The sequence below is a fragment of the Eutrigla gurnardus genome, assembly GCF_963514095.1.
Source record: "Eutrigla gurnardus genome assembly, chromosome: 22".
NCBI lineage: Eukaryota > Metazoa > Chordata > Actinopteri > Perciformes > Triglidae > Eutrigla > Eutrigla gurnardus.
In genome coordinates this window covers 13,277,559-13,300,996 of record NC_139933.1, presented here as the reverse complement: position 1 = coordinate 13,300,996, position 23,438 = coordinate 13,277,559, and the positions used below count along the sequence as shown (strand labels likewise).

The 23,438-nt window shown below is 39.8% G+C and overlaps 1 protein-coding gene and 1 pseudogene across 2 annotated transcripts in view; one reads left to right on the top strand and one right to left on the bottom strand.

Annotated features, from left to right (window-relative positions):
• Positions 1-700: 700 nt before the first annotated feature.
• Positions 701-23,438, bottom strand: part of LOC311008500 (microfibril-associated glycoprotein 4 pseudogene) — a 242,541-nt pseudogene continuing 219,803 nt past the window's right edge. The window contains exon 3 of the transcript in view: positions 701-1,047. The product of the transcript in view is annotated as a microfibril-associated glycoprotein 4 pseudogene (transcript). The remainder of the gene's footprint in view (positions 1,048-23,438) is intronic.
• On the top strand, positions 11,636-13,694 carry LOC311033174 (uncharacterized protein). The gene is made up of 5 exons (XM_084040417.1): positions 11,636-11,820; positions 11,995-12,098; positions 12,192-12,558; positions 12,661-12,728; positions 12,816-13,694. The coding sequence occupies exons 1-5, from the start codon at positions 11,718-11,720 to the stop codon at positions 12,939-12,941; spliced, it is 768 nt and encodes a 255-aa protein (XP_083896543.1). The 5' UTR covers positions 11,636-11,717; the 3' UTR covers positions 12,942-13,694.

Here is a 23,438-nt window from a genome sequence, read left to right as displayed (position 1 = left end):
ACCAGGTCTCGAGAGACGCCTCCCCAGCTTCCTCTGCTCAGCAGATGGCTGCAGACTGAGAGCAGCGTTCAGGACTCTGCTGGTGCTTCTCCTTTCTCATCATTCCCATGAACACAACAGCAGCTCTGTCGTCTCATGGGGACTATTTTCATTGGTGGATTCATCAACATTTGGTGCTCTATTGAAGCCGTTGTGGAATTGAGTCAAAATAAACAATACACACACAAAATGTGTGTAACTATTATCATTAAACATGGCTGCTCTGCTACCAGGGACCATCTAGAGGAAGTGGGCGTCGTCATGGTGACGTCACCCGTTCATTTTTTGCTTTCGCCATCTTTGAATTTTGCAACCAGTAAAGGAAGTGACCATATTTGGACTGTGGAGGTGCGACGTGTCTCAGGCTGAATCTCTAGAGAACATTGTGCTCTTGTAAACAGTTGAACCATAAACACTGAGATATGAAGGGTGACGTGCCCCTCCCCCTCGATTGCTGTTATATTTCTATGTTCATATGTCACGTTGTCATAGGAACAATTACTGCCTTGTGACCCTCTGCAATGCTACTTTTTATTGTTGTTTCCATGATCGTGGTGCTACAACAACGTTCAGCAGATAAAGAGCTTCTGTTAAAGTTTCTCACACACAGACCCAGGTTGTTTTTTAATGCGTAGTTTCTTTTATTTTCTTAGATGTGCACTCCAAAAGAAACCCATATATCTGGTTCTAGGCCCGCTGTGAGATTACATGCTTAACGAGAGGAAGTGAAAGAGATGAGCTGGTTTCCTGAGAACTACTGGACCGGGCGGATCTTGCTGCTGAAGGTCTTCAGGGAGTAGTCCTGACCGTTCCAGTGGTACCAGTTCACTCTGACAGCATAGTAGGTGGCGACAGCCCCTCAGAGATAAACCCTGTTGAGGTTTGCATAGTGACAGGCAGTGTACCAGAACACCCCCAGGAATATTTTGGCACAGTTGTGGGCCTGGGAGTCCAGGTCTTGGTCCCAGGTGGAGAACTTCTGGCCATCGTGATAAGTCAGTGAGTCTCCTACAGAAACACAAGGAAGAACCGTGGTGTAAGAAATATCTGATGCAGTCTTCTATCAGATACCCCTTTTCCACCGAGGCATTTTGAGGGCCCTTTCGGAGCCGGTGCTTGTCTCGAACCTGTTCTTCGAGTTTCCCTAGCCAAAGAACCGGCTCTCGTCCTGGAAAACTCGGGCTGGGGCGGGGGTTAATGAGAAGGTTCATAAGTCGAACCAAGTACGAACCAGCACCCGCACCAGCCCAGCACTGGTGAGAGACCAGACCAGACTTCTGAAATCACCATTACTGGTCCATGTGGATCAACTACGAATTCCTCCACAGACGGTGGAGCTCATCAAGATGTTGGTCCGTTTGACTGAATCCAGTTTTAAAACAGGACTTGAAGGCATCTTCATGCTGGCAGACTTATTGCATCAGACAAAAAACTTGTTTCTGATCTGGTCGACCATATTCAAGTAGATGGGAACATTTCAAGGCCTTATCAGTCATTCTAAAAATTTGAAGAAAACAGAGATTTTTGGACTTTAAACAAAATGGCGTACCGGAAAGATCCTGCCTTCACTCACCTTCATGGTCAGACTTCAGCTGTAAAAATGTGGATCTGATGATCTTCTGAAAATACAGAAAGAATCAATTAAATTTGTTCAACAATCAAACTCGAAAGCAAGCAACAAGGTTGGTTTTGTTGCCTAAAGCTAACTTTGGTTTTGTCTACAATTTAAAAGAAATCTTCCACTAACTACATCGTGACTATAAATATGAATTAACTCATCTTTACACACAACGCCTCTTTTGCAGCACTGTCACCACTTATTTTTATTTTTTATTCAACCTTTATATGATTATGAATCTCCTCTACAAAAACAAAATGGCAAACATGTTAAAAACTACATAAATAAATGTGCATAAAAGAGACGACAGGAACAAACATGAAGAGTCGGCGTTCCAATTGTTCTAATCCTCCTTTGCTGACATGATGTTTAATAAACGTTGAGACTGGTGATTATTTATCATCTACATACTCTCTTCAGTCACAGCAGGAAGTCGCCCCTCAAACACCCTCATTGTTTAGGACTTTTTCAAACCTTAAATTATTTTCACAAAAGACGCTGATTCATGCATGAATATAGTCAGTAAGTTCAAATCTGCCACTGATCTCTGATCAGTTTAAAGTTGCCAAACCCTGATAATCAACCAGTAAGAAGCACCAATATCACCTAACAAACATATTCAGGTTCAATCAGTTTCTACTGAATCACTAGTTCCACCAAACTACTATACTCGGCAGCGGATGAATCCAATTTTGGTGCCATGTTCCTGGTAATGAGTTTCACTGATGTGTTGTCTGTTCTGGAGTCAGTCAGAGATAAGATGATGAGATGGAGGAATCTGTGTTCGTGAAGCGACAAGAAACATAGGATGTTATCATAGAGAGAGAGACAGCAGAGGGAGAGAGAGAGAGAGAGAGAGAGAGAGAGAGAGAGAGAGAGAGAGAGAGAGAGAGAGAGAGAGAGAGACAGCAGAGGGAGAGAGAGAGAGAGAGAGGGACACGCACTCAATACACACACACAAATGTAAAATATGATATATACATATATGATATAAGACGTAAACAACATAATATATACTGTTTATATAATTAATATAAATCCATGGTAATGTTTATATTTCTGTTTATTAGGTACTGTCTGAATATTTATTTTTATTTTGATGCATTGGCAACATTGTTAATGAAACTTTCATGCCAATAAAGTCCCATTGAATTTAATTGAGACACACACAGAGAGAGACAGAGACCGGGAGGAAACGGGAGATCAAGGTCAAAGGTCGATGAAAGTCCACTGCACGTATTCAACAACAAAGATAATCCAGATGTAAAGCCAAAACTGTGACTGAACTCGGATCAAGCTTCAAATCATAGTTTCTGCTCATTTACAAATCATTTCTGTTTTCTACTTTTTCTCTGTTACATATTTTCAGTTTTAAACTGTGTTGTTAATTTGTTTTATGGTTGATTCACTTAATGGTATCTGTTTAGGAAGTTAGAAAGATAAAACACTCTCCCCGTTCTTTGGACGCCAGATGAGGATTTACATTTGCTTTGAAATAAATGAATTGAAGTCAGACAGAAGGAATAAAGAGAAGATGACAGGAAGTATCAGAGAAAGGGAGAGAGAGAGACAGCGTTCCCGGCGGCGTTCCCATAATTCACTGTTTTCATGTCGGGTCGTCACCCGCAGGATTAAATCACTTCCTGATATGTCGACAGACAGGAAGGGCTTCTAGGTCAAATGTCAAAGCAACACTCCAGCCGACATGATCCAAAATCCAATAAACAATTCTTTCAAATTCCTGCATCTTTCCAACAGGTCAGTTGGTGTTTGTCAACACAGTAATAAAAATATAATTATGAAGGTGTTAGTACCTAAGAATATTCACATGATCCCTTTTTCAGTTAATCAATCAATCGTTAGACATTGTCCAGGTAGCTCCGCCCCCTAAAGCATCCCCTGCTTTCTGGTCTGTTTGACTCTAAATGGACCATAATGTACTAAATGAACATCATGCTGGATTGAAGAAGACTTGAAACTAGAGATAGAGACCATAAACTCATGTTTACAATGTTTACTGAGATAACAAATCAAGAGAGAAGGGGGGTCATTTTATCATACTTCTATACAATCAGAGAGGAGTCGCCATCTGGTGGCCAGCTGACAGAATTCATCCTGTTTCATATTAAGGTTCACATCGGTTCATAAAATATATTTAACTTATTCACTTAAAGGAGCCTTTTAAAAACACACATACACAACTCTGCTGAGATTCAGTGCATTCTGAAATAATTGATGACTAGAAGAAGGCTATGAGTCCTTAATGCAGCCTTTAGCTGTGTTTAGTTTTTCATGAACCAAACTGTAGCCATCCTGCCACCTGCTGGTGCAGAACGGGAGCTACAGGTGATAAAATGATGTGAATGATGTGAGTCTGAATCATTTAAAATCAAATCCAGTTCATCAAAAGTCTCCTTTTACAACAGTTTTCTGTTTTAGCAACAAAAGTCGAGATCTTCATCAAGTGAACTACAAGGACTACGATCAGGGAGCAAGACCTGGTCTCACACAAGCAACAGGTTTCAGGTTTATTCAGGTTGAAGTTTCTGCAGTTTCACTCTGATCCTCATGATAAAGAAGTTTAACCCTCTGAGACTTTCTGTCTTTTCATACTTGTGTTTTGCCCTATAAAATTGTGATTTGTACAGTATCATCAAGCTATGCACATCCCCAGAATCACCATAAGCTCAGCTAACTGTGTGTATCACTCAAAAAATACTTCTATACACTATAATAGGGGATTTTAGCCCATAAATTAAAAATAACTTAAAATGGACCTTGAATTTTTACACATTTTATTAAAAAAGCACTGCAATATACTATAAAATACTGCATTATAACGAAAGAAAAGCTCAATGTAGAAACTGGTACACACTTGTTTGGATTGTGCTAGAAGTTATTGGAGGCTTCTAGCTCCTTCTGTCTATGATATATGGAGGTCATAATCCGACAGGTGTTATCAAACGCTTCGTAGATCTCAGCTTCCTTTGTAGCTGCTGGAACACAAGAAGATGATTCACAGTTCTGTTAACACATTCTACAGACCAGGGACCCACACGGGAGTCCAGAGGTGATTCTGATGGGTCCTCAATCAGCAGGAGACCTGCAGATCGGAACAGTGAAGCTGGAGGTCCTTAAATCCGCATTCTCTCTGCTTGCCACCAGGGGACTACTCCTCTGATTGTATAGAAGTCTATGAGAAAATGAGCCTACATCTCTCTTGATTTGTTACGTCAGTAAACATTGTAAACATGAGTTTATGGTCTCAATCTCTAGTTTCAAGTCTTCTTCAATCCAGCATGATGTTCATTTAGTACATTATGGTCCATTTAGAGTCAAACAGACCAGAAAGCAGGGGGATGTTGATTGACAATGCCAATGCAGTTAGTTACTAAGATGACTTTAACACTTAGCTGTAAAGTTGACCTTGAATTATGATGGTTACGGCCAAAATGCCAAAACTTCTATAGGAACACTAGAAGTGCTCCAACGCTGACTTGTCCATAGTAACGGCGTTACTTTTTTCAGTAACGAGTAATCTAATTGATTACTCATCTCATTAATATAACGCCGTTATCGTTACTGCCAAAAAATGTGTCGCGTTACTTCGTTGAAGGCAGAAAAAAACAAATGTTACGCTATATTAAACAGAGACATGTCAAGCACTAGGACCAAGCGGAAAACGACCGCTCAAGCTGAAGCCTGTTTCCCTTAGTTTAGACCGCCCACAAGCTCCTCGATTGGCTCTGCCGTTTCTTGTGTGATTGGCCGTCCCCGCTGTCACTCCATCTTGCTTGCACACCAACAGTCTGCTAGTCTGCGGTCAGGAGTCCTACAGGAGTCCGCTACTGGAAGTTGGGAGTTTGTTCTGCCTGCTTCACGTCCGCTAGAAGGATTGTAATATCAGAGGTTTCTTTTACATTAACGTTTTAATCGGTGTCCGTGTGCGTATGTGCGTATGTGCGCTCGTGCGTGTGTTTGGTAATTAGACGCAGCCAGGATGTCTAAAAAAAGAAAAGTGGACATAAAAGACTTCTACACCCATCCTGCAACACCTTCACTGGCTCCCAATAAAGCAGCATATCCACTTCAAAATCCTCCTCATCATTTACAAAACTCTCAATAATCTGAGCAATAAAATGTATTATTATTATTGTTGTTATTATTACTATTGGATTATAATTGGTTGATAATGTTTTGCTACATGCTTTTCCAAAAGATATATTGTGTTATATTTATCAATCCACTCTATAAGCATAGTAATATCTCCACTCAAATTGTTTAGATTTGTGCCCTGTGGATTTCTGTTTGTAATGTATTGAGTACTCATTTCATTATAATACTCAGATTTATCATAAATAATTGAACACGCACATGTATTTTAAGTTCCGTCAAAGAGGGATGGAGATGGGGTCCAAATTATTTGACACATCAGTATTTAAAAATTATTTGAAAATAACGCAATAGTTACTTTCCAAAGTAACTAGTTACTTTTAGAATTTGTAACTCAGTAACTACTTTAGTTACTTTCTGGGAGAAGTAACTAGTACTTTAACTAGTTACTTTTTTAGAGTAACTTGCCCAACACTGCTGAATTGACAGAACATAGAAGTTATGATTTTGAAGGTGATGTGGATCCGGAGAATCAATGATTCTTGTCAATGCTATACTGATGAACAACTTAATGATAGTGTTGAACTAGATAAGACATTTTCGTGAATACATTTCAACTGTAGAAGCTAACCTAAAACAAAAGTCAAAAACATCAATGAATATTTGGACACAATTAAAAGTCAATTTAAATTGATAGCTTGAACTGAGACATGGATTAATAAAGAAAAAGATATTGCTTTGCATATTAAGGGCTATGATTTCTATGTTACCAGCAGAGCTAACAGGAGTGGAGGAGGCGTGGCCATCTATGTGGATAGTAAGTTCAAATGCAGACCAGTGGAATGTGGGACGTCTGTAATTGATGATTTAATGGAATGTATTGCTGTGGAAATTGAATTTAAAAGAATAAGGAATATTATTGTTGCATGTGTTTATGGAAACCAGGATCAAATGTAGAAACTTATAAGGACAGTTTAGAAGAATTAATGAATGGTTTAAATGACAATAAAACACTTATAATCTGTGGCGATTTCAATATCGACCTCTCAAAGATATCTACACAGAAACAAACGTGTGATTTTTTTGGATTGCATTATATAGTAGAGGGTTGAACCCACTGATCACAAAGCCCAGTAGAGTAACCAGGGTGCGAACTACGGGAGAGCCAGGGGTGTCTCAGCCCCCCTTAATGAGACATGACCTCCCCTGAAAACATGATTTGAGACATTTTGGGGGGGTCTCTAAAATATTGGCAAATTGCTGTTTTTTCCCATGCATTTCCTTTTTGTTTTGTTTTTTGTTATTTTGTTTTGTCATAATCATGGATCATGTGTAAAATTAGGCTATTTTTAATGTATGATTTTCTCATGAGGGTGATTGATCACTATTTCACTTTAATAAAGATACCGGCCTGCATGCAATTCTTGTCCTCACCATTGAAGGTTGGGAGGGCTATGTCTTAAACGTCACATTAAATCAGACATCGGAGAAAAAAAAGACCCGCTCTGGAATACAGGCTTGTAATAATGGATGTGTTTTGAGTAAGAGGCCGTCCAGACGAAGTAAAACGACGGGCCAAATTGTCATTTTATGGGTGTTTATTGATCGGGTGGACAGGCTAGATTAGCCGTAACGCTCACGTGTTGCCATAGCAACGGCAAACATCCGGTCAAACTCCATCTCGTCTTCTGCGTTTTTGTAGTAGAAACAGCGCCGCATAAGGGCCTGGAATATGTACTACAGCGCGCTGAGTCGTTTTCAGTGGATTCGTCTGGATTTTCTTGAAACGACGCCAAGGCAAAACGGAGAAAATAAACTTAGTTTTGCTTCCTGTGGACAGGACATAAGTCCTCACTCTGAGGCACGCGTACCCCCCCCCCCCCCCCCCCCCCCCCTCCCAAAGCCCAGTGGCGTGTTCAGGGAGTGGCCTAGGGTGGCACGGGCCACCCCTGAAATCTGATTGGCCACCCCAAGTGCCACCCCAATATTCACGGCACTGAATGTAAACTGGAAGCTTGTTTAGAGTTGCAGTTCCTTCTCAAACCTGAGAGGCAGCAGAGATGCGCTAAAGTAGTATGTAGCCTGCAAAAAAAAAGTCCCGAAGAAGAAGAAGTTTGAGCAAACCTACACGTGAAACAAACTGTCTATGGAAGCAACACGTTTCTGGAGCGTCGTCGAGAAAGATGTGAGAAACCTACATTTTACTACACTTACTGTGCCTGTAGTTAAAAGCTGTAACGGTAATAAGCTAAACATTTATCCTGTCTTGTTTTATTTCTTTTTATTGTAATTGGCACAAGGCTGTCATCATCTCATCTCATTAGCAAACACTGTTTTGACTGTCAACGATGCTAAAGCTAACATTTAGCTATTCTGTACTGCGTAACATTGTTATGTTAGACCCGTGTAACATCAATATCATTCGTGTGTATGCACAATTATCTATTGTACAACATATAAGAATGTCGTGCATTATGGGACACCTGGGTGTGGGTGTGCATACGTGAGTGTATATGTCTGCGCAGGCGCTCCTGCTCACACTTCATGCCACCCCTGCATATGTCAGTGCCCCACTGGTGCCACCCCTATCAAAAATGTCTGGACACGCCACTGCCAAAGCCGCGGTATAGTTCGCACACGGACGTCATCAATTGTCGTGGAAACAGAACGATGCCCCGTATAAAACGGCTGTCGACCATTTTGTGTTCTCTTTTCGCACTTGTACTTGACACACATTGGTAAAACTGGAGAGTTGATCCAAACTGTGGAGAGTATCAAATCGCTGAAGACCCAAACGGAGAGTTTCACACCGCCGAAGAAGAAGGACCTGAACGCATCTTTGCTAGGAAGCCGAACGGGAGGGATCGTCAACGAGCTACTGCGGGAAAGAGGGCGACGAAGCCCCTCGGGGCTGCGGACCCAGGAGCAGCCCCAGCAGGCCCGGATCTGAACCGAGGCATCGGGGTAAGACAACTTTGTTGGTTTGGTTTTTACGTTTTACTTGTTGATGCATACCTTAAAGGAGTCATCACCAGGAAATCGCAATTTCTCTTGTTAAAACATGCATATCTGTGTTTGACCTCAGTTGAAACTTGCCTGAAAGGCTGGAGTTTGAAAGTGGCGCCGTTTTTTCGCTTCTGCTCTTTTTCCGAACAGGAATAGCACACAAGGGTGTGCATTCCTAAAGCACGAGATTTTGATTCTGCGCCTACGGTGACGTCACCGTGGAGGCTACTTGCATAAGCCCACCCCTCTTTCACCACCCAACCCCCCCCCCGTCCGCTACCTGACGTCCTGCTGTAAACGTGTCTCTTCAACCGTCTCTGGCTCTTCACTCTCCGGTTCGGGTTCCGACTCTGGTTCGTACATAAATGCCTGAATTCCGTAAGGTTCGTCATTTAGTGTGTGCGCCATGACAGGGGGCTGTTTATGTTTTGGAGTCTGCATGCAGGCAAGCCCCCCGGCTCTGTCCTTCCTGCGGCGAATCAACGCGCGCCTCATTACATATTATACAATGCACATCCGGACCAGTCAAAACCTCGCGCGTAATCTCGCGTGATAAAATCGCGGTACGAAAAAGGGTCAGAACAAGCTCAATGTTTGATTAAAATTTTTTTTTTTTTTTCTAATAAAGTTTTACGAATTGATCCAAAGCGATCCAAGGGGGGCTGGATACGTATAAAACCAGGTTATGACTCCTTTAAAGACGCTAAAAGCGCCCAAAGTCAGAAATCAGTGTCACTTTTGGAGTTTGACGGTGAACAGTTCACATCAGTTCATGAGGACTGGTGGGAAACCCCACATTTGGTGAAAGCAGACACTCGCTCTACGATGTCTTCGTGTAAATGTAATATTTGTGTGGGACAGAATGTGTTAAATATGGCGGGAGAGCCGTGTAGTGTCGTAATAGAAAGTGCGGTGGTCGGAAAGTTGTGTTGTTTATATTTGAAGGCGTCAAATCTTCCACATCTGACATGGAGATATGTGGGAAAGAAATGGCGGCGGGGCCATATTTCATAAAATGCCAAACATGTGTTTTAGTTGTTCACCATGGAAACGACGGAAGTGTTCGTGCTGCGGTCGAGTGAGCCGTCATTCGTTTTTCCGAAGTTAAACCAGCCGCCCGTAAATTTGCAGTGCGCTCGTATTGTGATACTTATGGTAAATTCATTGCAACTGCTCAGAGGAGCTAACATGAAGGAAGATTTCACAATAAAGTGTTTCACAACCAGGCTCATATACAGGATAAATACGGAAATAAGATTAATTGCATAATATTCACATAACGTTTCACTGTGGAATATCAGAATAAAATGCCTTTGGATATTTCCTGTGCAGTAAAATATGACATTATCTTAAAAATAATTAAAATTAAGCTGTCTGTTTCTAATGACTAATTTCACTTCAGGTGCATTCTACAAGACTTCAGGTATCTTCTCACAAACTTACAGGATTTTTATGGAGCTAGAACAGTCTCATAATTCATAAATGCACACAGAAATTCATAAATGCACAAAAAAGATTTACAAATGTATTTGGGGATTTGTATATACATGTGACTCAAAACACAAATACATTTTCAATGCACACACAAATATGTTTCATTTCATATGTAAGTAAAAAATATTCACATATAAAAAACAAGATTCATAAACATATTTCCAATGCACACACAAATCTAAAAAAAAATCACAAATACATGAATGTTAAAGTATTTGCAATCTTCATCAAATACGCATTTGGGGCTTGTTACATTCATATATGAACTGTTGGACCTGTATTTACAAAGTGCTTTTAATTTGTAAACCTCCCTGCATTTGTGTGTGAAACTTTTGAGACTCCCCTGACGTGACTCTGATCCACAAATGCGTTTTTTCTAAGAGGAGGTTGTCTGTAGCCAATCAGATGTCTCCCTCCTTTACAGCCAATCACGTGAGTGCGTTGCGTTGGAGGGATATGGGTGCTAGAGCCAGAATCGACCTTATTTCTGGAATTAATTTCCCTTCTTCCTGTGCTCCCTGTCTTTATGCTGTATAGATTAGGTGTACAGTTATATAAATATCTATTTTTCTTTTATAAAGAAGCATTTTATGGAAGTAATTTATTCCCTCATTCTGGGGAAGATGAACCGGTGCGGGCGGAGTTGTGTTTTAGACTTTTGGGGGAGACACTCACGTGATTGGCTGTAAAGGAGGGAGACATCTGATTGGCTACAGACAACCTCCTCTTAGAAAAAACGCATTTGTGGATCAGAGTCACGTCAGGGGAGTCTCAAAAGTTTCACACACAAATGCAGGGAGGTTTACAAATGAAAAGCACTTTGTAAATACAGGTCCAACAGTTCATATATGAATGTAACAAGCCCCAAATGCGTATTTGATGAAGATTGCAAATACTTTAACATTCATGTATTTGTGATTTTTTTTTAGATTTGTGTGTGCATTGGAAATATGTTTATGAATCTTGTTTTTTATATGTGAATATTTTTTACTTACATATGAAATGAAACATATTTGTGTGTGCATTCCAATGACTAATTCCACTTCAGGTACATTTCAGATGACCTCAGGTATCCAAAAATTACAGAATTTTTCACTGTGGGATTTTTAAATAAAACATTTTTATGTTTTAATTTTTTTTACGTTTGTGTTTTTACTGCTGACAAGTATGTTTAAGAATGTTTTTATATCATAGAGAATAGATTTAGAGTCCAGCTCTGTATGATAAGTGGTCTGAGATGACTTTTTATGGTATGTATTATTTGATGTAATTGGATTTATTTTATTTTTTTATTTTTTTTGCAGAGGAGGACATGTGAGGAGGAGACTAGTGGACACTGAGTCTCAGAGGAAGAGATTTGTTTTACACATTCAATACAAATTTTCACGGTTGTATTCCTGATAACTTGTTTGGCCAGTTTTTTTTTTTTTTCATTTTTCCATTTAGGATGCCTCTGAAGAACCACCGGCTGTCCGCTGCTGCCAGGCGGAGGATGGAGGATCAGTGTGACGGGCAGGAGCCTGTCATTTCCTTCTCGGGCAGACCCCCTGGTATGTACTCAAATGTTTTCTTTTATCATTAAATGTTTTACTTTATTAATTGTTAGATGTTTTCTCACTATATTTAGTGCAAACCTAGTGGAAAGAGCTTCTATACTTATTATAAATTATGAATGAAATTTCTGACTGTGATTTATTTTTTTTATTTTTTTACTTTTTCACTAGCCCGTGGAACTGGACGTCGCCATGCCGTGAGGAAGTGGCCAACTTCTGCTCACACCGGCAGGAGCCACAAGTTGGTCATCCCGCCGGAGTCTCCAGACAAAAAGGTAACGTTGTGTTGGAAGTCATTTGACAAATGATGTTTGATGTTGATCATAATCTTGTTTGCATGATAATAATTCTCCGTTGTGTCGTTCCAGTTTGTTCTTCTTGTCGGGGACTCCCACCTTCGTAGCATCGTGGACGGGTTCGTCACGATGCCGGAGGGACGCCTGTCGTTTGGTGCCATGGCGACGCCGGGGGCTTGTGCCAGGGACCTGAGGACCGAGCTGGTGAGTGCAGTTGTGCCACGTACACCAGACCTTGTATGTGTTCTTGCCCCCAGCAACAACCTGACGGCCAGGAGGACGGTGGAGCAGGCAGGGGAGGACTTCAGTGAGCTCATCGCCAGTGCCTGCAGTCGGTGGCCCAAGGTGTTCGTCCTGGACTTCGTTCCTCGCCTGACGGTCGACGTGGATGTCCAGGATAACTTCAGGCAGGAGTTTCGCCGCGTTGCAGCAGTCATGGGTACGTTTTAAAAGGATGTTTGTGAAGTACATTTACATGTATGGTGTGTCATGTGTTGGATAGCAGACTTTTAACTATGCCATCTCTGTGTATTTATTGTAGACGTGCGGTACTGCTGCATCGCGGAGCACTTCCCATTGAACCGCCGTGAGCTGTGGAGCCGGGATGGTGTAAGTATACGAGTATTTAAGTGCATGGGAGATTTACTGTAAAATGTCTGTTCAGTCAATTAATTGTGATTGTGATTTGTTTTTTAGGTCCATCTGAGTGACAACCATGGGATGGGTGTCTTGGTCCAGCTGATGTGGAGCTACGCACTCCAGCAGTTTTTTTTTTATTTATTTTTTTTTATTTATTTAAAAGGGACAATGCACATTAATTAACAGCAGCAACAGAGTCACACATGTAAATGTGCCAGATTTAGCCATGCAGGCTAATTTTCATCTGCAGTCCCTGGCAGGTTGATGACATTTAAGAAAATATTAAAAAGCATACAGGAAAATGCAATACAAAGACATAGACACAAGGACACATAAGCATAACAAATAAAGCAACACAAGTGTTAGTTAAAATATAACATATCCGCATTAAATCAATTAATAAAGCAGCGCACAGACATGAAATAAAAATGTGTAACATATAGCACATTTAAATACATTCGCATTTAGGCACAGACAAAAGCATCATGCAGACAAAGAGCATACACAGTATAAGCACATACAAGGAGCATAAGCGTACAAACTACAAGTAAGGACAGAGTAAAGTACGTTAATCCTGTTTATGGCAGCATATCTGATTTTCAAATAGCCATTGTTTTATCGATTTGGAGAACGATTTCAAAGATGTAATGTTCCTTAGTTCTGTGGGTATAGTATTCCAAGTATGTGCTGCTCGATAAGAGAAGACTGACTGCCCAAAACTACTTTTTTTACAAGGAATTTTACAATCCCCTCTTGCAGATGCTCTGGTAGATGTATTTAGATTTTGTTTAATGAATTCATTGAGTGGAGGGGGAGCCATACAATGAAAAATGTTATATACAAGTAAAATGTCAGCTAATTTGATCATGTTTTCCCAGTTTAATAAATTATATTTTGTTAGGATTTTACAATGGTGATATGAGTTTGACCTTTTGTCCAGCGTTTTTAAGGTCTGTTTATATAGTGTCTCAACTGATCTTAATGTGATCCGTCCTGTTTGTGTCCAACTGGTGATACAGTAATTCATGTGTGATAAAATCATGGCATTCATGTACAACTTTGAGGCCTCCGTAGTTAAATTATTCCTAATGTATCTAAAATTTGCTAGATTAAATTTGATTCTATTCACGACTTTTTTAACTTGTGATTGAAATGTAAGTTTTGAATCTATTAATATTCCTAGATATTTAAACTCTTGAACCACTAAGAGTGTTGTTCCTTCTACCGTAACAGGAAAATCTGGATCTTTATTTGCAGATTTTGAAAAAAACATACATACTGTTTTACTGACATTGAGGTGCAGACATGAATTTGCTAACCAATTTGAGATATTGACCATTGTAGCTGATAACTCTTCTGCAGCTTGCCTCTTGTTCTTAGCATGAACATATATGACTGAGTCATCAGCATACATCTGACAGGTAACAGTAGGTGGACAGACTTCAGGTAGGTCATTAATGTATAAACTAAATAACAGGGGACCCAGAATAGAACCTTGGGGTACACCCACATGAATGTCAGTTATATCTGAAGTTGTATGATCCACACGGACACACTGTTTCCTGTCTGTTAGGTATGATTTTATCCATTGAATGACATCAGATGAAAAGTTAAACTTAGATAATTTGGCAATTAAAACTTCATGATTAACTAAATCAAAGGCTTTCTTTAAATCAAGGAAAACAGCTCCCACAACTCCACCATTATCCAACTTTGACTTAATGCTTTCTAAAAGAAAACAGTTAGCCATTTCCGTTGAGTGATTTTTTCGAAACCCAAATTGCATAGAATGCAATGGGACAGATCCTATATTTAAATAGGTGGTAATCTGTTCAGAGATCCATTTCTCAGCAATTTTTGATACTACTGGAAGAATGCTTATCGGCCTATAGTTACTAACAACAGTGTGATCGCTTGATTTGAATACTGGTGTGACTATAGCAGTTTTCCAGGAGTTGGGAAACACTCCCTCATTGATGGACCAATTTACAATTTTTGATATAGAAGGTATAAGTGCCTCCTTGTGAGTTTTAATAAATACTGTGTCCATCCCATATATATCTTTAGCCCTTGAATCACTAAGAGAAGAGATAATCATGTTTACTTTAGAGTCTATCACTTCCTTGAAGACCAAAGTGGGAGCATCATTGTTTAAGGGAGTGAGAGAGTAATTTGATCCAGAAAAATTCTGGGATAGAGATTTTGTAGAATTAATAAAATAACAATTAAATGCGGCTGCCACTTTACTCGAATCACGAGTTAAATTTCCCTCTATATTAATTTCTATCGGTTTACTAGTGGCATTTGATTTCCCTGTCAGTTTTTTTAAATTCTGCCAGATTTCTTTGGTAATTCCCTTGGCTTCGCGAATAGCATTAATAAAGAATGTTGCTTTTGCCTGCCTCAGCTCTTTTATAACCTTATTTCTCAGTGTAGTATAAAGACGTCTCTCATGGTCCAGTTTATTTTTAAGAGCCATTTTAAGGGCATGGTCCCTCTGTTTCATTAGTGACCGAATAGTCTCATTTATCCAAGGTAGGTGTTTTTTTTTACCTGGTTTACACCTAATTTTTCTCTTAAAACTTTGTATGATTGTTTCAAGTTTAAACATGAAAGAATTACAGTTATCGTCAACACTTTTATGGACTAGATGTCCATTCCAATTGACCTCTCTAATTGCATTTTCAAGTCTGGGCAATTGGCTCTTAGCAATTCCATACTGATCTAGCTTTGTTTGGGTTGATAGATTTGATCTCATTTTGGATAACTTTCTTACTATCAAAATCATATTGTGATCAGACAATCCTGTAATCAAATTGTAGGATTTCTTTATTCTTTCTGGTCTATTAGTGAAGACCATATCAATAAGTGTCTCTGAGGAGCTAGTTATCCTAGTCGGCCCTTCGATTACCTGTTTAAAATCAAAATTACTTGTTACACGTTTGAGCTCTTTCCTTTTAACTTTATCACTCCAATTAATATTAAAATCTCCTAATAAAATAGTCTCACTTTTAACATCACATTCCTTCAGAAGGGCATTCAATTGTTCATAGAAAACAGTTTTTGTGGATGGTGGTCTATACATTCCAATCATAGTTAATGACATTTGGGCACAGAGATTTAATTTGAGAACAATACATTCCATGTCATTAACACAAGAAGAGTGAATTTGTATACAGTTTATACTGTCTTTGACATAAAATAATACACCACCACCCCGACCATTAGGTCTGTCTCTTCTGAACATATTGTAGCCATGAACATTTAGTATGTCAGCAGGAGAATTTTCATGCAACCATGTTTCTGACAAGCAGAGGAAGTCCAAGTTTGATTCATATAAAAGATGCTGCAACTGATCATTTTTCGGAATAGCACTTCGGATATTTAAATGTCCCCCTAATAATCCGCTTGGTTTGGCCTGAGGATCCCACAGCATGCGAGCGTGGTTTACAGTTCTGAAAAGTTTAATCCCCCGGTGTTTCACAATTGCAGGATTTATTTTGCGCTTTGTCTGGTTTATTGATCTACAATTAATGTATTGCACATGATTTTCCTTGCATGGTGTCGTAGCGCACGGTAAAATCTCCGCTGGTGGTGTAGTGAAGTCAGTGTAAACTCACCCACACTGGCGGCTTCGGTTTCAAGCAGATTGTTGTTTAAAACAGCAAACTCATACCCTGGCGTAAAATCCATCTCAGGATAGTGATGGATATTCTCCGCATCTCGATGGTAATCTGGACACATATCTCCTTCGATTGGCCCGGGATTAAGATGAACATCTCCCGCAAGCAGAAGGGTAAACAACAGGTAGCCAGAGAGTTTCCGCAGTAGTTGGGGAGCCTTGCGCGTAGTCGTTTTATTTGAAAAAGTAGTATTTGGGATGGTCGCTTTTCCGTTGTTAAGGACTTTCCAATACAAAGCAACATTTCCGGCAGGCAAACATATGTCAGCAGTATATCCACAGAACAAAGGGAGCTCAAAAAGTTTGGAACAGCTGTTGTCATTCCCCGTGCGTTGATTGATTGTAGTATTGAAACACGGCCGTACAGAATTCGCCAAAAGAGTGAAAGTATAGATGGCGATCAGAGCGGTAATCTTGAAATAAGTGCCTCTAGATACATTACCATGTGTAGCTACTGTATCGCTTGTTCAGAGAATGAGTTTGAGAGTTGAGTTTGTTGGAGCTAAATGGCAGCGAGGCAGCACCTGCCTGACCGCACGCCGCCATGTGTTGCACTTTATAGAGGGACACCCTCTATAGAGGGACACCTGTGACCTCTTGGCTGTCTTTGTCTCTCTCTGGCTGCTGTCAGTTGGAGCCCCCCCCCGCCGCCGCCCGTGGTTCCCCCCCGGAGATCGCCTCCAGCCCAGCGTCGCCGTCCCCAGCCGGTCGTGATGGACGACGTCGCCCCTGCCCCGCTGGCCCAACGCTGGACCTTAGTTGGACAGGACAGGAAGGTAAGACTTGTGTGGTTGAGACTATTTGGAAAATGTCATATTTTAAATCAGTTTACTGTCATGACGATGAAAGGCCACTTTTTGATCCAAACTGTTCCGTCCGTCATTACAGAGGAAGCGACCTGAGGGACTTGGCCAGTCCACAGGTGCTGGGAAGAGGAGGGTGGTTCACACGGTTTGTTATTTTTGATTACGTTTTAATTGAAAAATGTGTATATGTTTGACTGTATGGATGCTTTGTTTTTGATGAAACATTTCCACTAATAGTCTTTCTGTGTTTTTATTTCACAGGGCGTGTGTTCCACCCCCCCCCCCACTCCTGTCCGGTTCAGCTCGGAGATGCTGGAGTCCACGGACCGGCTCGTGCCTGCGGACCTCAGTGCCCCCGTGGACTCCACTGCAGCTCCAGAAGGCCAACGGGTAATTAGCATTTAAATGAGATCTGTTTTTTTATGCCATGTTGTAAAGTTTCCACTTTTTAATGATGTTTTTCCTGATGTCAAAAAGGAGCTCTGTTTTCAATACGTCTTTGTTTTGTCGCTTTTCTACATTTAGAACGTGGATCATCGTAGGAAGCGTCGTCGTAGGAGGCGTCGTCGTAGGCGTGGCTTCCAAGAAGACTCCTGAAGTAGTCTAATAATTGTAATTGTGTTGATACATGTGTGTGGACAGTGATGATAATAATAGAATGTTATTTTTTATTTTTTTTATTTCAATCATCTTACAAACTTGACAAAAACAAAACTAAAACCACAAATGAAACGTAAATACAGCAAACAGTCAAACAGAACACAAAAACAAATCTATTTTCCTCCAACAATGGTTTGATAACAATATACTTTTACTGAGTCAGTTGTTTGACCAACATGGGCGTCTTTACAGTTATATTGAATTTATGCAACGGTATGGAATCCCTGTTACATCCAAGGATTTTTCTATTGTTTTTGATGCTGTGCCTTCGGGTATTAGTTTTTATTACGTTTTTTTAGCCAACAAGGTCAAAGAGATCTCATTTAAAATGCTTCAGTTTTAAATTCTAAATTCTCAGTTTTATATGATTAATTTGTTAATTATTTTATCCAAATCTTTCAAACATAAGTCTAAATTTTCTGGTAAGAAGCCAAACTTCCTGGAACTGTCTGCATATGTTGGTCAATATATCTCCTCCCTCTGTGATTGTGAGACTAAAAAAAGCTGTTAAAACGTATGATCTTTGTAAGCTTTATAAAATATTTATTTACATTTTGTTTTTTTGTTTGTTTGTTTTTTCTCTATCTTGCTGTCCACCCCTGGTGTATTTATGATGGTTTGGTTGTGTATTAATGTTGTAAACATCTCATCTAACTGTATTCAATCCATCAATGTTCTGTTTTTGTTACGTTGAGCCATGTTTTGTGCGAGCAAAAATAAACGCTCTGAACCCCAAACAACGCTGTGTCGTCCTTCATTCCTCTCCCTGTGAGCGCTGAGGTTCACAAGGATGGATATAGAATGGTGTTTGCATGTATATATATTTATTACAGTTTTTCTCCATTGGTTTGGCTCTTTTCTTGAAACAGAAATTACATTCTCAAAACAACATGGACAAATCTCCAAACCACTTGGCAATTGTCCACAACAGAATTGCATTTCTCATTCATTTCATCAAATTGCAATTGTCTTAGTACATGTCTCAATATCTCATTACATCTTTGCAAATGATTAAGTACAGGTAGACTACATTTAGCACAATTTCCAGGTGAATAGATCTTGTTGATCTAAACTGATTGTCGATTCTCAGTCTAATGGTTGTTCTCTGCTAAGCATGTCAGCATCATTTCATTGTGTAAGTCATCACTTGCACAATAGTCTGATCAATTGTCAAAATTAGTCAAGAACATAATACCATGAATACCATATATGAATCTCTTGGAACATTTGATAAATTGAGTACAGTAATTGACAGTCAGGTGAAACTAGAACTTGACTAACGAAGGAGGAGTTTCACTCATCTCAGATGACCAATCAAACCGTATGTTTAGTTACCTGACAGGTGCTGTCTATGATTGTGAATGCTGCCAAACATATACAGTATATATATAAAGGTTGACCAGGACCAGTACCATTTCTGAACATGGAGGCACCTGGCCAAGCAAATGAACAAGGGCAACTGCCTGCTCCATGAAGAAGAAGAGGAAGAGGAGTAAGGGTGCGTGGTGGTGGAATAGGGGGAAGAGGCCGAGGAGCACGAAGACACCATGTTGTCCCGGATGAAATTCGGGCCACAATTATAGACCATGTTGTCAACCACCGTCTCACAATGGTGGAGGCAGGTCGCAGAGTGCAGCCTAATGTGCCTCGCTCTACAGTCTCCTCCATCATCCAAACCTTTCACAGGGAAAACAGGTATGTACTCATATCAGTCAATAATTGAATTATATGTTGTATACTGTAGGACTGGACACTGTGCATAGAGCAAGAAATGTGCATTTACCTATTCATTTAGTGTGTGTGTGTGTGTGTGTGTGTGTGTGTGTGTGTGTGTGTGTGTGTGTGTGTGTGTGTGTGTGTGTGTGTTATAGCCCTGCAGTAATGTACCTCAATGGGATACAGTAGTATTCCAGTCACTGTTCAGTGATGCATTAGAATAGTGGTAAAAAGTAAAGCAACAATACAATTTCATTGGTAACTCATTCTGTAAGAAATACATAAGACATACATTATGAATGGAGTGTTGTCCTTTGAATTCTATGTTTGAACGACAACCTGGCACGGGTGGCTACTCTTACCGTAATATCCTATTTTTTTTTTCAGTTTTACACACAATTGTATTCTGTTAGCTAGACAAAAAAACGAGTACAGTAACCATTGTCAATGAAGGACTGGGCTAAGACTTAGTGGTGGACATGAGGGATATTTCAATTGTCCTCTGCCATAGTGACAAAACATCTAAACATTTTGACTTGCAGTGCTTACACAATGCCAAAGGGATGATGCATTTTGGGGGCACTGACTATTTATATGAGAAAGAAATTAGATTTTGACACATGAGTGAACTGTTTTGGGAGAGATATGAGCTTTTGCAGGTGAGCCATGGTGTTGTGCTGAACCATCCAGGTTTTTTTTGGCAAAAGCACCAAGAGTGTTGAGAACGTCCGGTCTGTTTCAAGAAATGAGTCAAAGCAATGGAGAAAAACTGTAATATAAAAACAAAACTTAAGTGTAATTTATGCTCATTAATGATTGAATAGTTGCACAAATTGACAAATTGAAATAAGAAAAACCTTATTTTAGTTTCATTCACATTATGTGTAAATAAATGTAACTTAAAAAACAAAGTGTAATACACAAACTTGCAAACTTGTTAATATGCAAAATCTTTTGTCAATATGTTAATGAGGACTCGTTAAAATGATCTGTTCTGAAGTGTTCTGAGATTATTAGAGCCACGGGGCAAGAGCACCGAGCACTGGCCATCCATCCATCGTCTACCGCTTATCCTGTATTCAGGGTCTATATCACAGGGAGACATGTAGAGACAGACAGGTAACCAGTCTATCACAGGGAGACATGTAGAGACAGACAGGTAACCACAAGGCTGACATGTAGAGACAGACAGGTAACCAGTCTATCACAGGGCTGACATGTAGAGACAGACAGGTAACCAGTCTATCACAGGGCTGACATAAAGAGACAGACAGGTAACCAGTCTATCACAGGGAGACATGGAGAGACAGACAGGTAAACAGTCCATCACAGGGCCGACATGTAGAGACAGACAGGTCTATCACAGGGCCGACATGTAGAGACAGACAGGTAACCAGTCTATCACAGGGAGACATGTAGAGACAGACAGGTAACCAGTCTATCACAGGGAGACATGTAGAGACAGACAGGTAACCAGTCTATCACAGGGAGACATGGAGAGACAGACAGGTAACCAGTCTATCACAGGGCCGACATGTAGAGACAGACAGGTAACCAGTCTATCACAGGGCTGACATGTAGAGACAGACAGGTAACAGTCTATCACAGGGCTGACATGTAGAGACAGACAGGTAACAGTCTATCACAGGGCTGACATGTAGAGACAGACAGGTAACAGTCTATCACAGGGCTGACATGTAGAGACAGACAGGTAACAGTCTATCACAGGGCTGACATGTAGAGACAGACAGGTAACAGTCTATCACAGGGCTGACATGTAGAGGCAGACAGGTAACAGTCTATCACAGGGCTGACATGTAGAGACAGACAGGTAACAGTCTATCACAGGGCTGACATGTAGAGACAGACAGGTAACAGTCTATCACAGGGCCGACATGTAGAGACAGACAGGTAACAGTCTATCACAGGGCTGACATGTAGAGACCAGTGATGGGAATAACAGCGTTATAACATGACGCAACAGTAGTCCAGGTCCGTACAGGGACCTGGTTTTGGTCTGAAAAGACTAAAAACTTTAAATATTCAAGACTTTTGGTCTTGTTTGGATTTGAATTTATATTTGAGAGAAAACAAGTTTTGCAGTCTGGAGATTAGTTCTGAAGAACTGTGTGCATCGTTCCATATGAATGAAGAAAAACAGTGATTCTATGAATGTCACCATAGAAACCCATTCCATGACACTGCAAATATTTAAATATTCACGGTTACTGTTTTTGTCATTTACACAGAAATTCACTGTTATATATGTATGCAGTATGTTACCATACGGATTATGTAAAAATATCTGTCGTCATCAGTACAATATTTTATGTTCTTCAGTCGTCATGGTGAAGTCACCCTATGAATTGTGGTCTGCGGTTAATTTTAGCAGTCACCATCTTGGAATTATTGCAACATGTGCAGTTGGTTTTACATTTGAATATGCTTGTGTTACTTACAGTGTTTATTTTCAACGTTGTTAAATCATCTCAAGTTGTTGTTTTTTATTTTTGTAAATGTTTTCATCCTGAACTATTTGAAAATGACCTTCTAATCATTGTAAATGATGATGTGAGAGAAAAAAAACAAATAAATTATAAATAATAAAAATGTTGTTCCAGCTGCAAGATGACTTGCAATCCTGCACTTCTTCCATTTTACCCCCATTTCATCTCGTATGCTCTCATGTCTGTGTGACATTTATATAAAGACTTCATTGTAAAGGAAGTTATATTTTTCTCTTCTTTCTTTACAAGACCGTTCATGTTTTACTGAATTAATAATAATAATATTTAAAAATACTAAATCACCTTCTTCATAATAAATGTACTGATCCAGAAATAACAAAAACATTATTGAGACAAACTGCACACTTAAAGATCCTCTATAAATATAATACATTTGCTTAAAAAGTGAGACATTATTTTCTCTAAATGTGCATGATTTCTCCATTAAATGAATATTAAAATGAGGTGGTTTTAAGGAATTCAAACGTTTGCAGGGTCATAAATGTCTGAAGACCAATCAGAGCAGCTCGTTGAATGACCTCTGACCTCTCATCTCACGATGACACATTTTCCTATTAGCTTTGGAGGATTTTCTCCACACGTAGAAACACTTAAGTAACTTTCAATGTCCACATGTTGGGATAAATGCGGTAAAATGTACTATGTTTAAGATTCCAGAGAGACTCTGATCCTCTCTTGGGTTTATTATCTGGACTGCGGATAATTACAGCAGATCCTTAACAACACAAACAGCCTCTTCCTGTTGAACATCAAGGAGCCGTTTGATTTCCTCCTCTAGCTCAGAGAGAATAACAAACCCTCTTTAAAATGAGACAGAGAGTTTACAGGACACTTCTGATGTTTCCTCCTTCCTTTTTCTAGTTTTCCTCCTCCACACTTCATATGGTCTTTTCCCCTCTTTCTTCCTTTTCTTATACCTTTCCTTCTTTCCTCCGTCTATCCTTTCCTTTATTCATGTCACATTTGCCCTTGTTCTTTAATCCTTCCTGTTCCGTCCCCTTCCTTCCAACTTTTTATGTTTTGACCTAAAGCTAAAGAAGTTAAAATGATAAATGAGTTTTACTGATGTCGTACATCAAAGCAAACAACTCAGATTTGAATATTTGTCTCTTGCAGGTTGACGACAAATTTATGGGATGAACGAAATATTTCTCACATTTGAAACTATAGATTATATATTGAGTTTGGTGTCAAACAGTCAGAAAACAGTTTAAATAATCATGATTTTTGGCAAAATATTTAATATATTCATGTAATTGCCTTAAAGCCACAGACTGTCTATAAGTGG

Excerpts from the sequence above, each read along its gene's own strand:
- LOC311033174 (XM_084040417.1), top strand. The coding sequence starts at position 11,718 with ATGCCTCTGAAGAACCACCGGCTGTCCGCTGCTGCCAGGCGGAGGATG. Across the intron at positions 11,821-11,994 it reads CTTCTCGGGCAGACCCCCTG|CCCGTGGAACTGGACGTCGC; the intron begins GTATGTACTCAA and ends CTTTTTCACTAG. Across the intron at positions 12,729-12,815 it reads AGCTGTGGAGCCGGGATGGT|GTCCATCTGAGTGACAACCA; the intron begins GTAAGTATACGA and ends TTTGTTTTTTAG.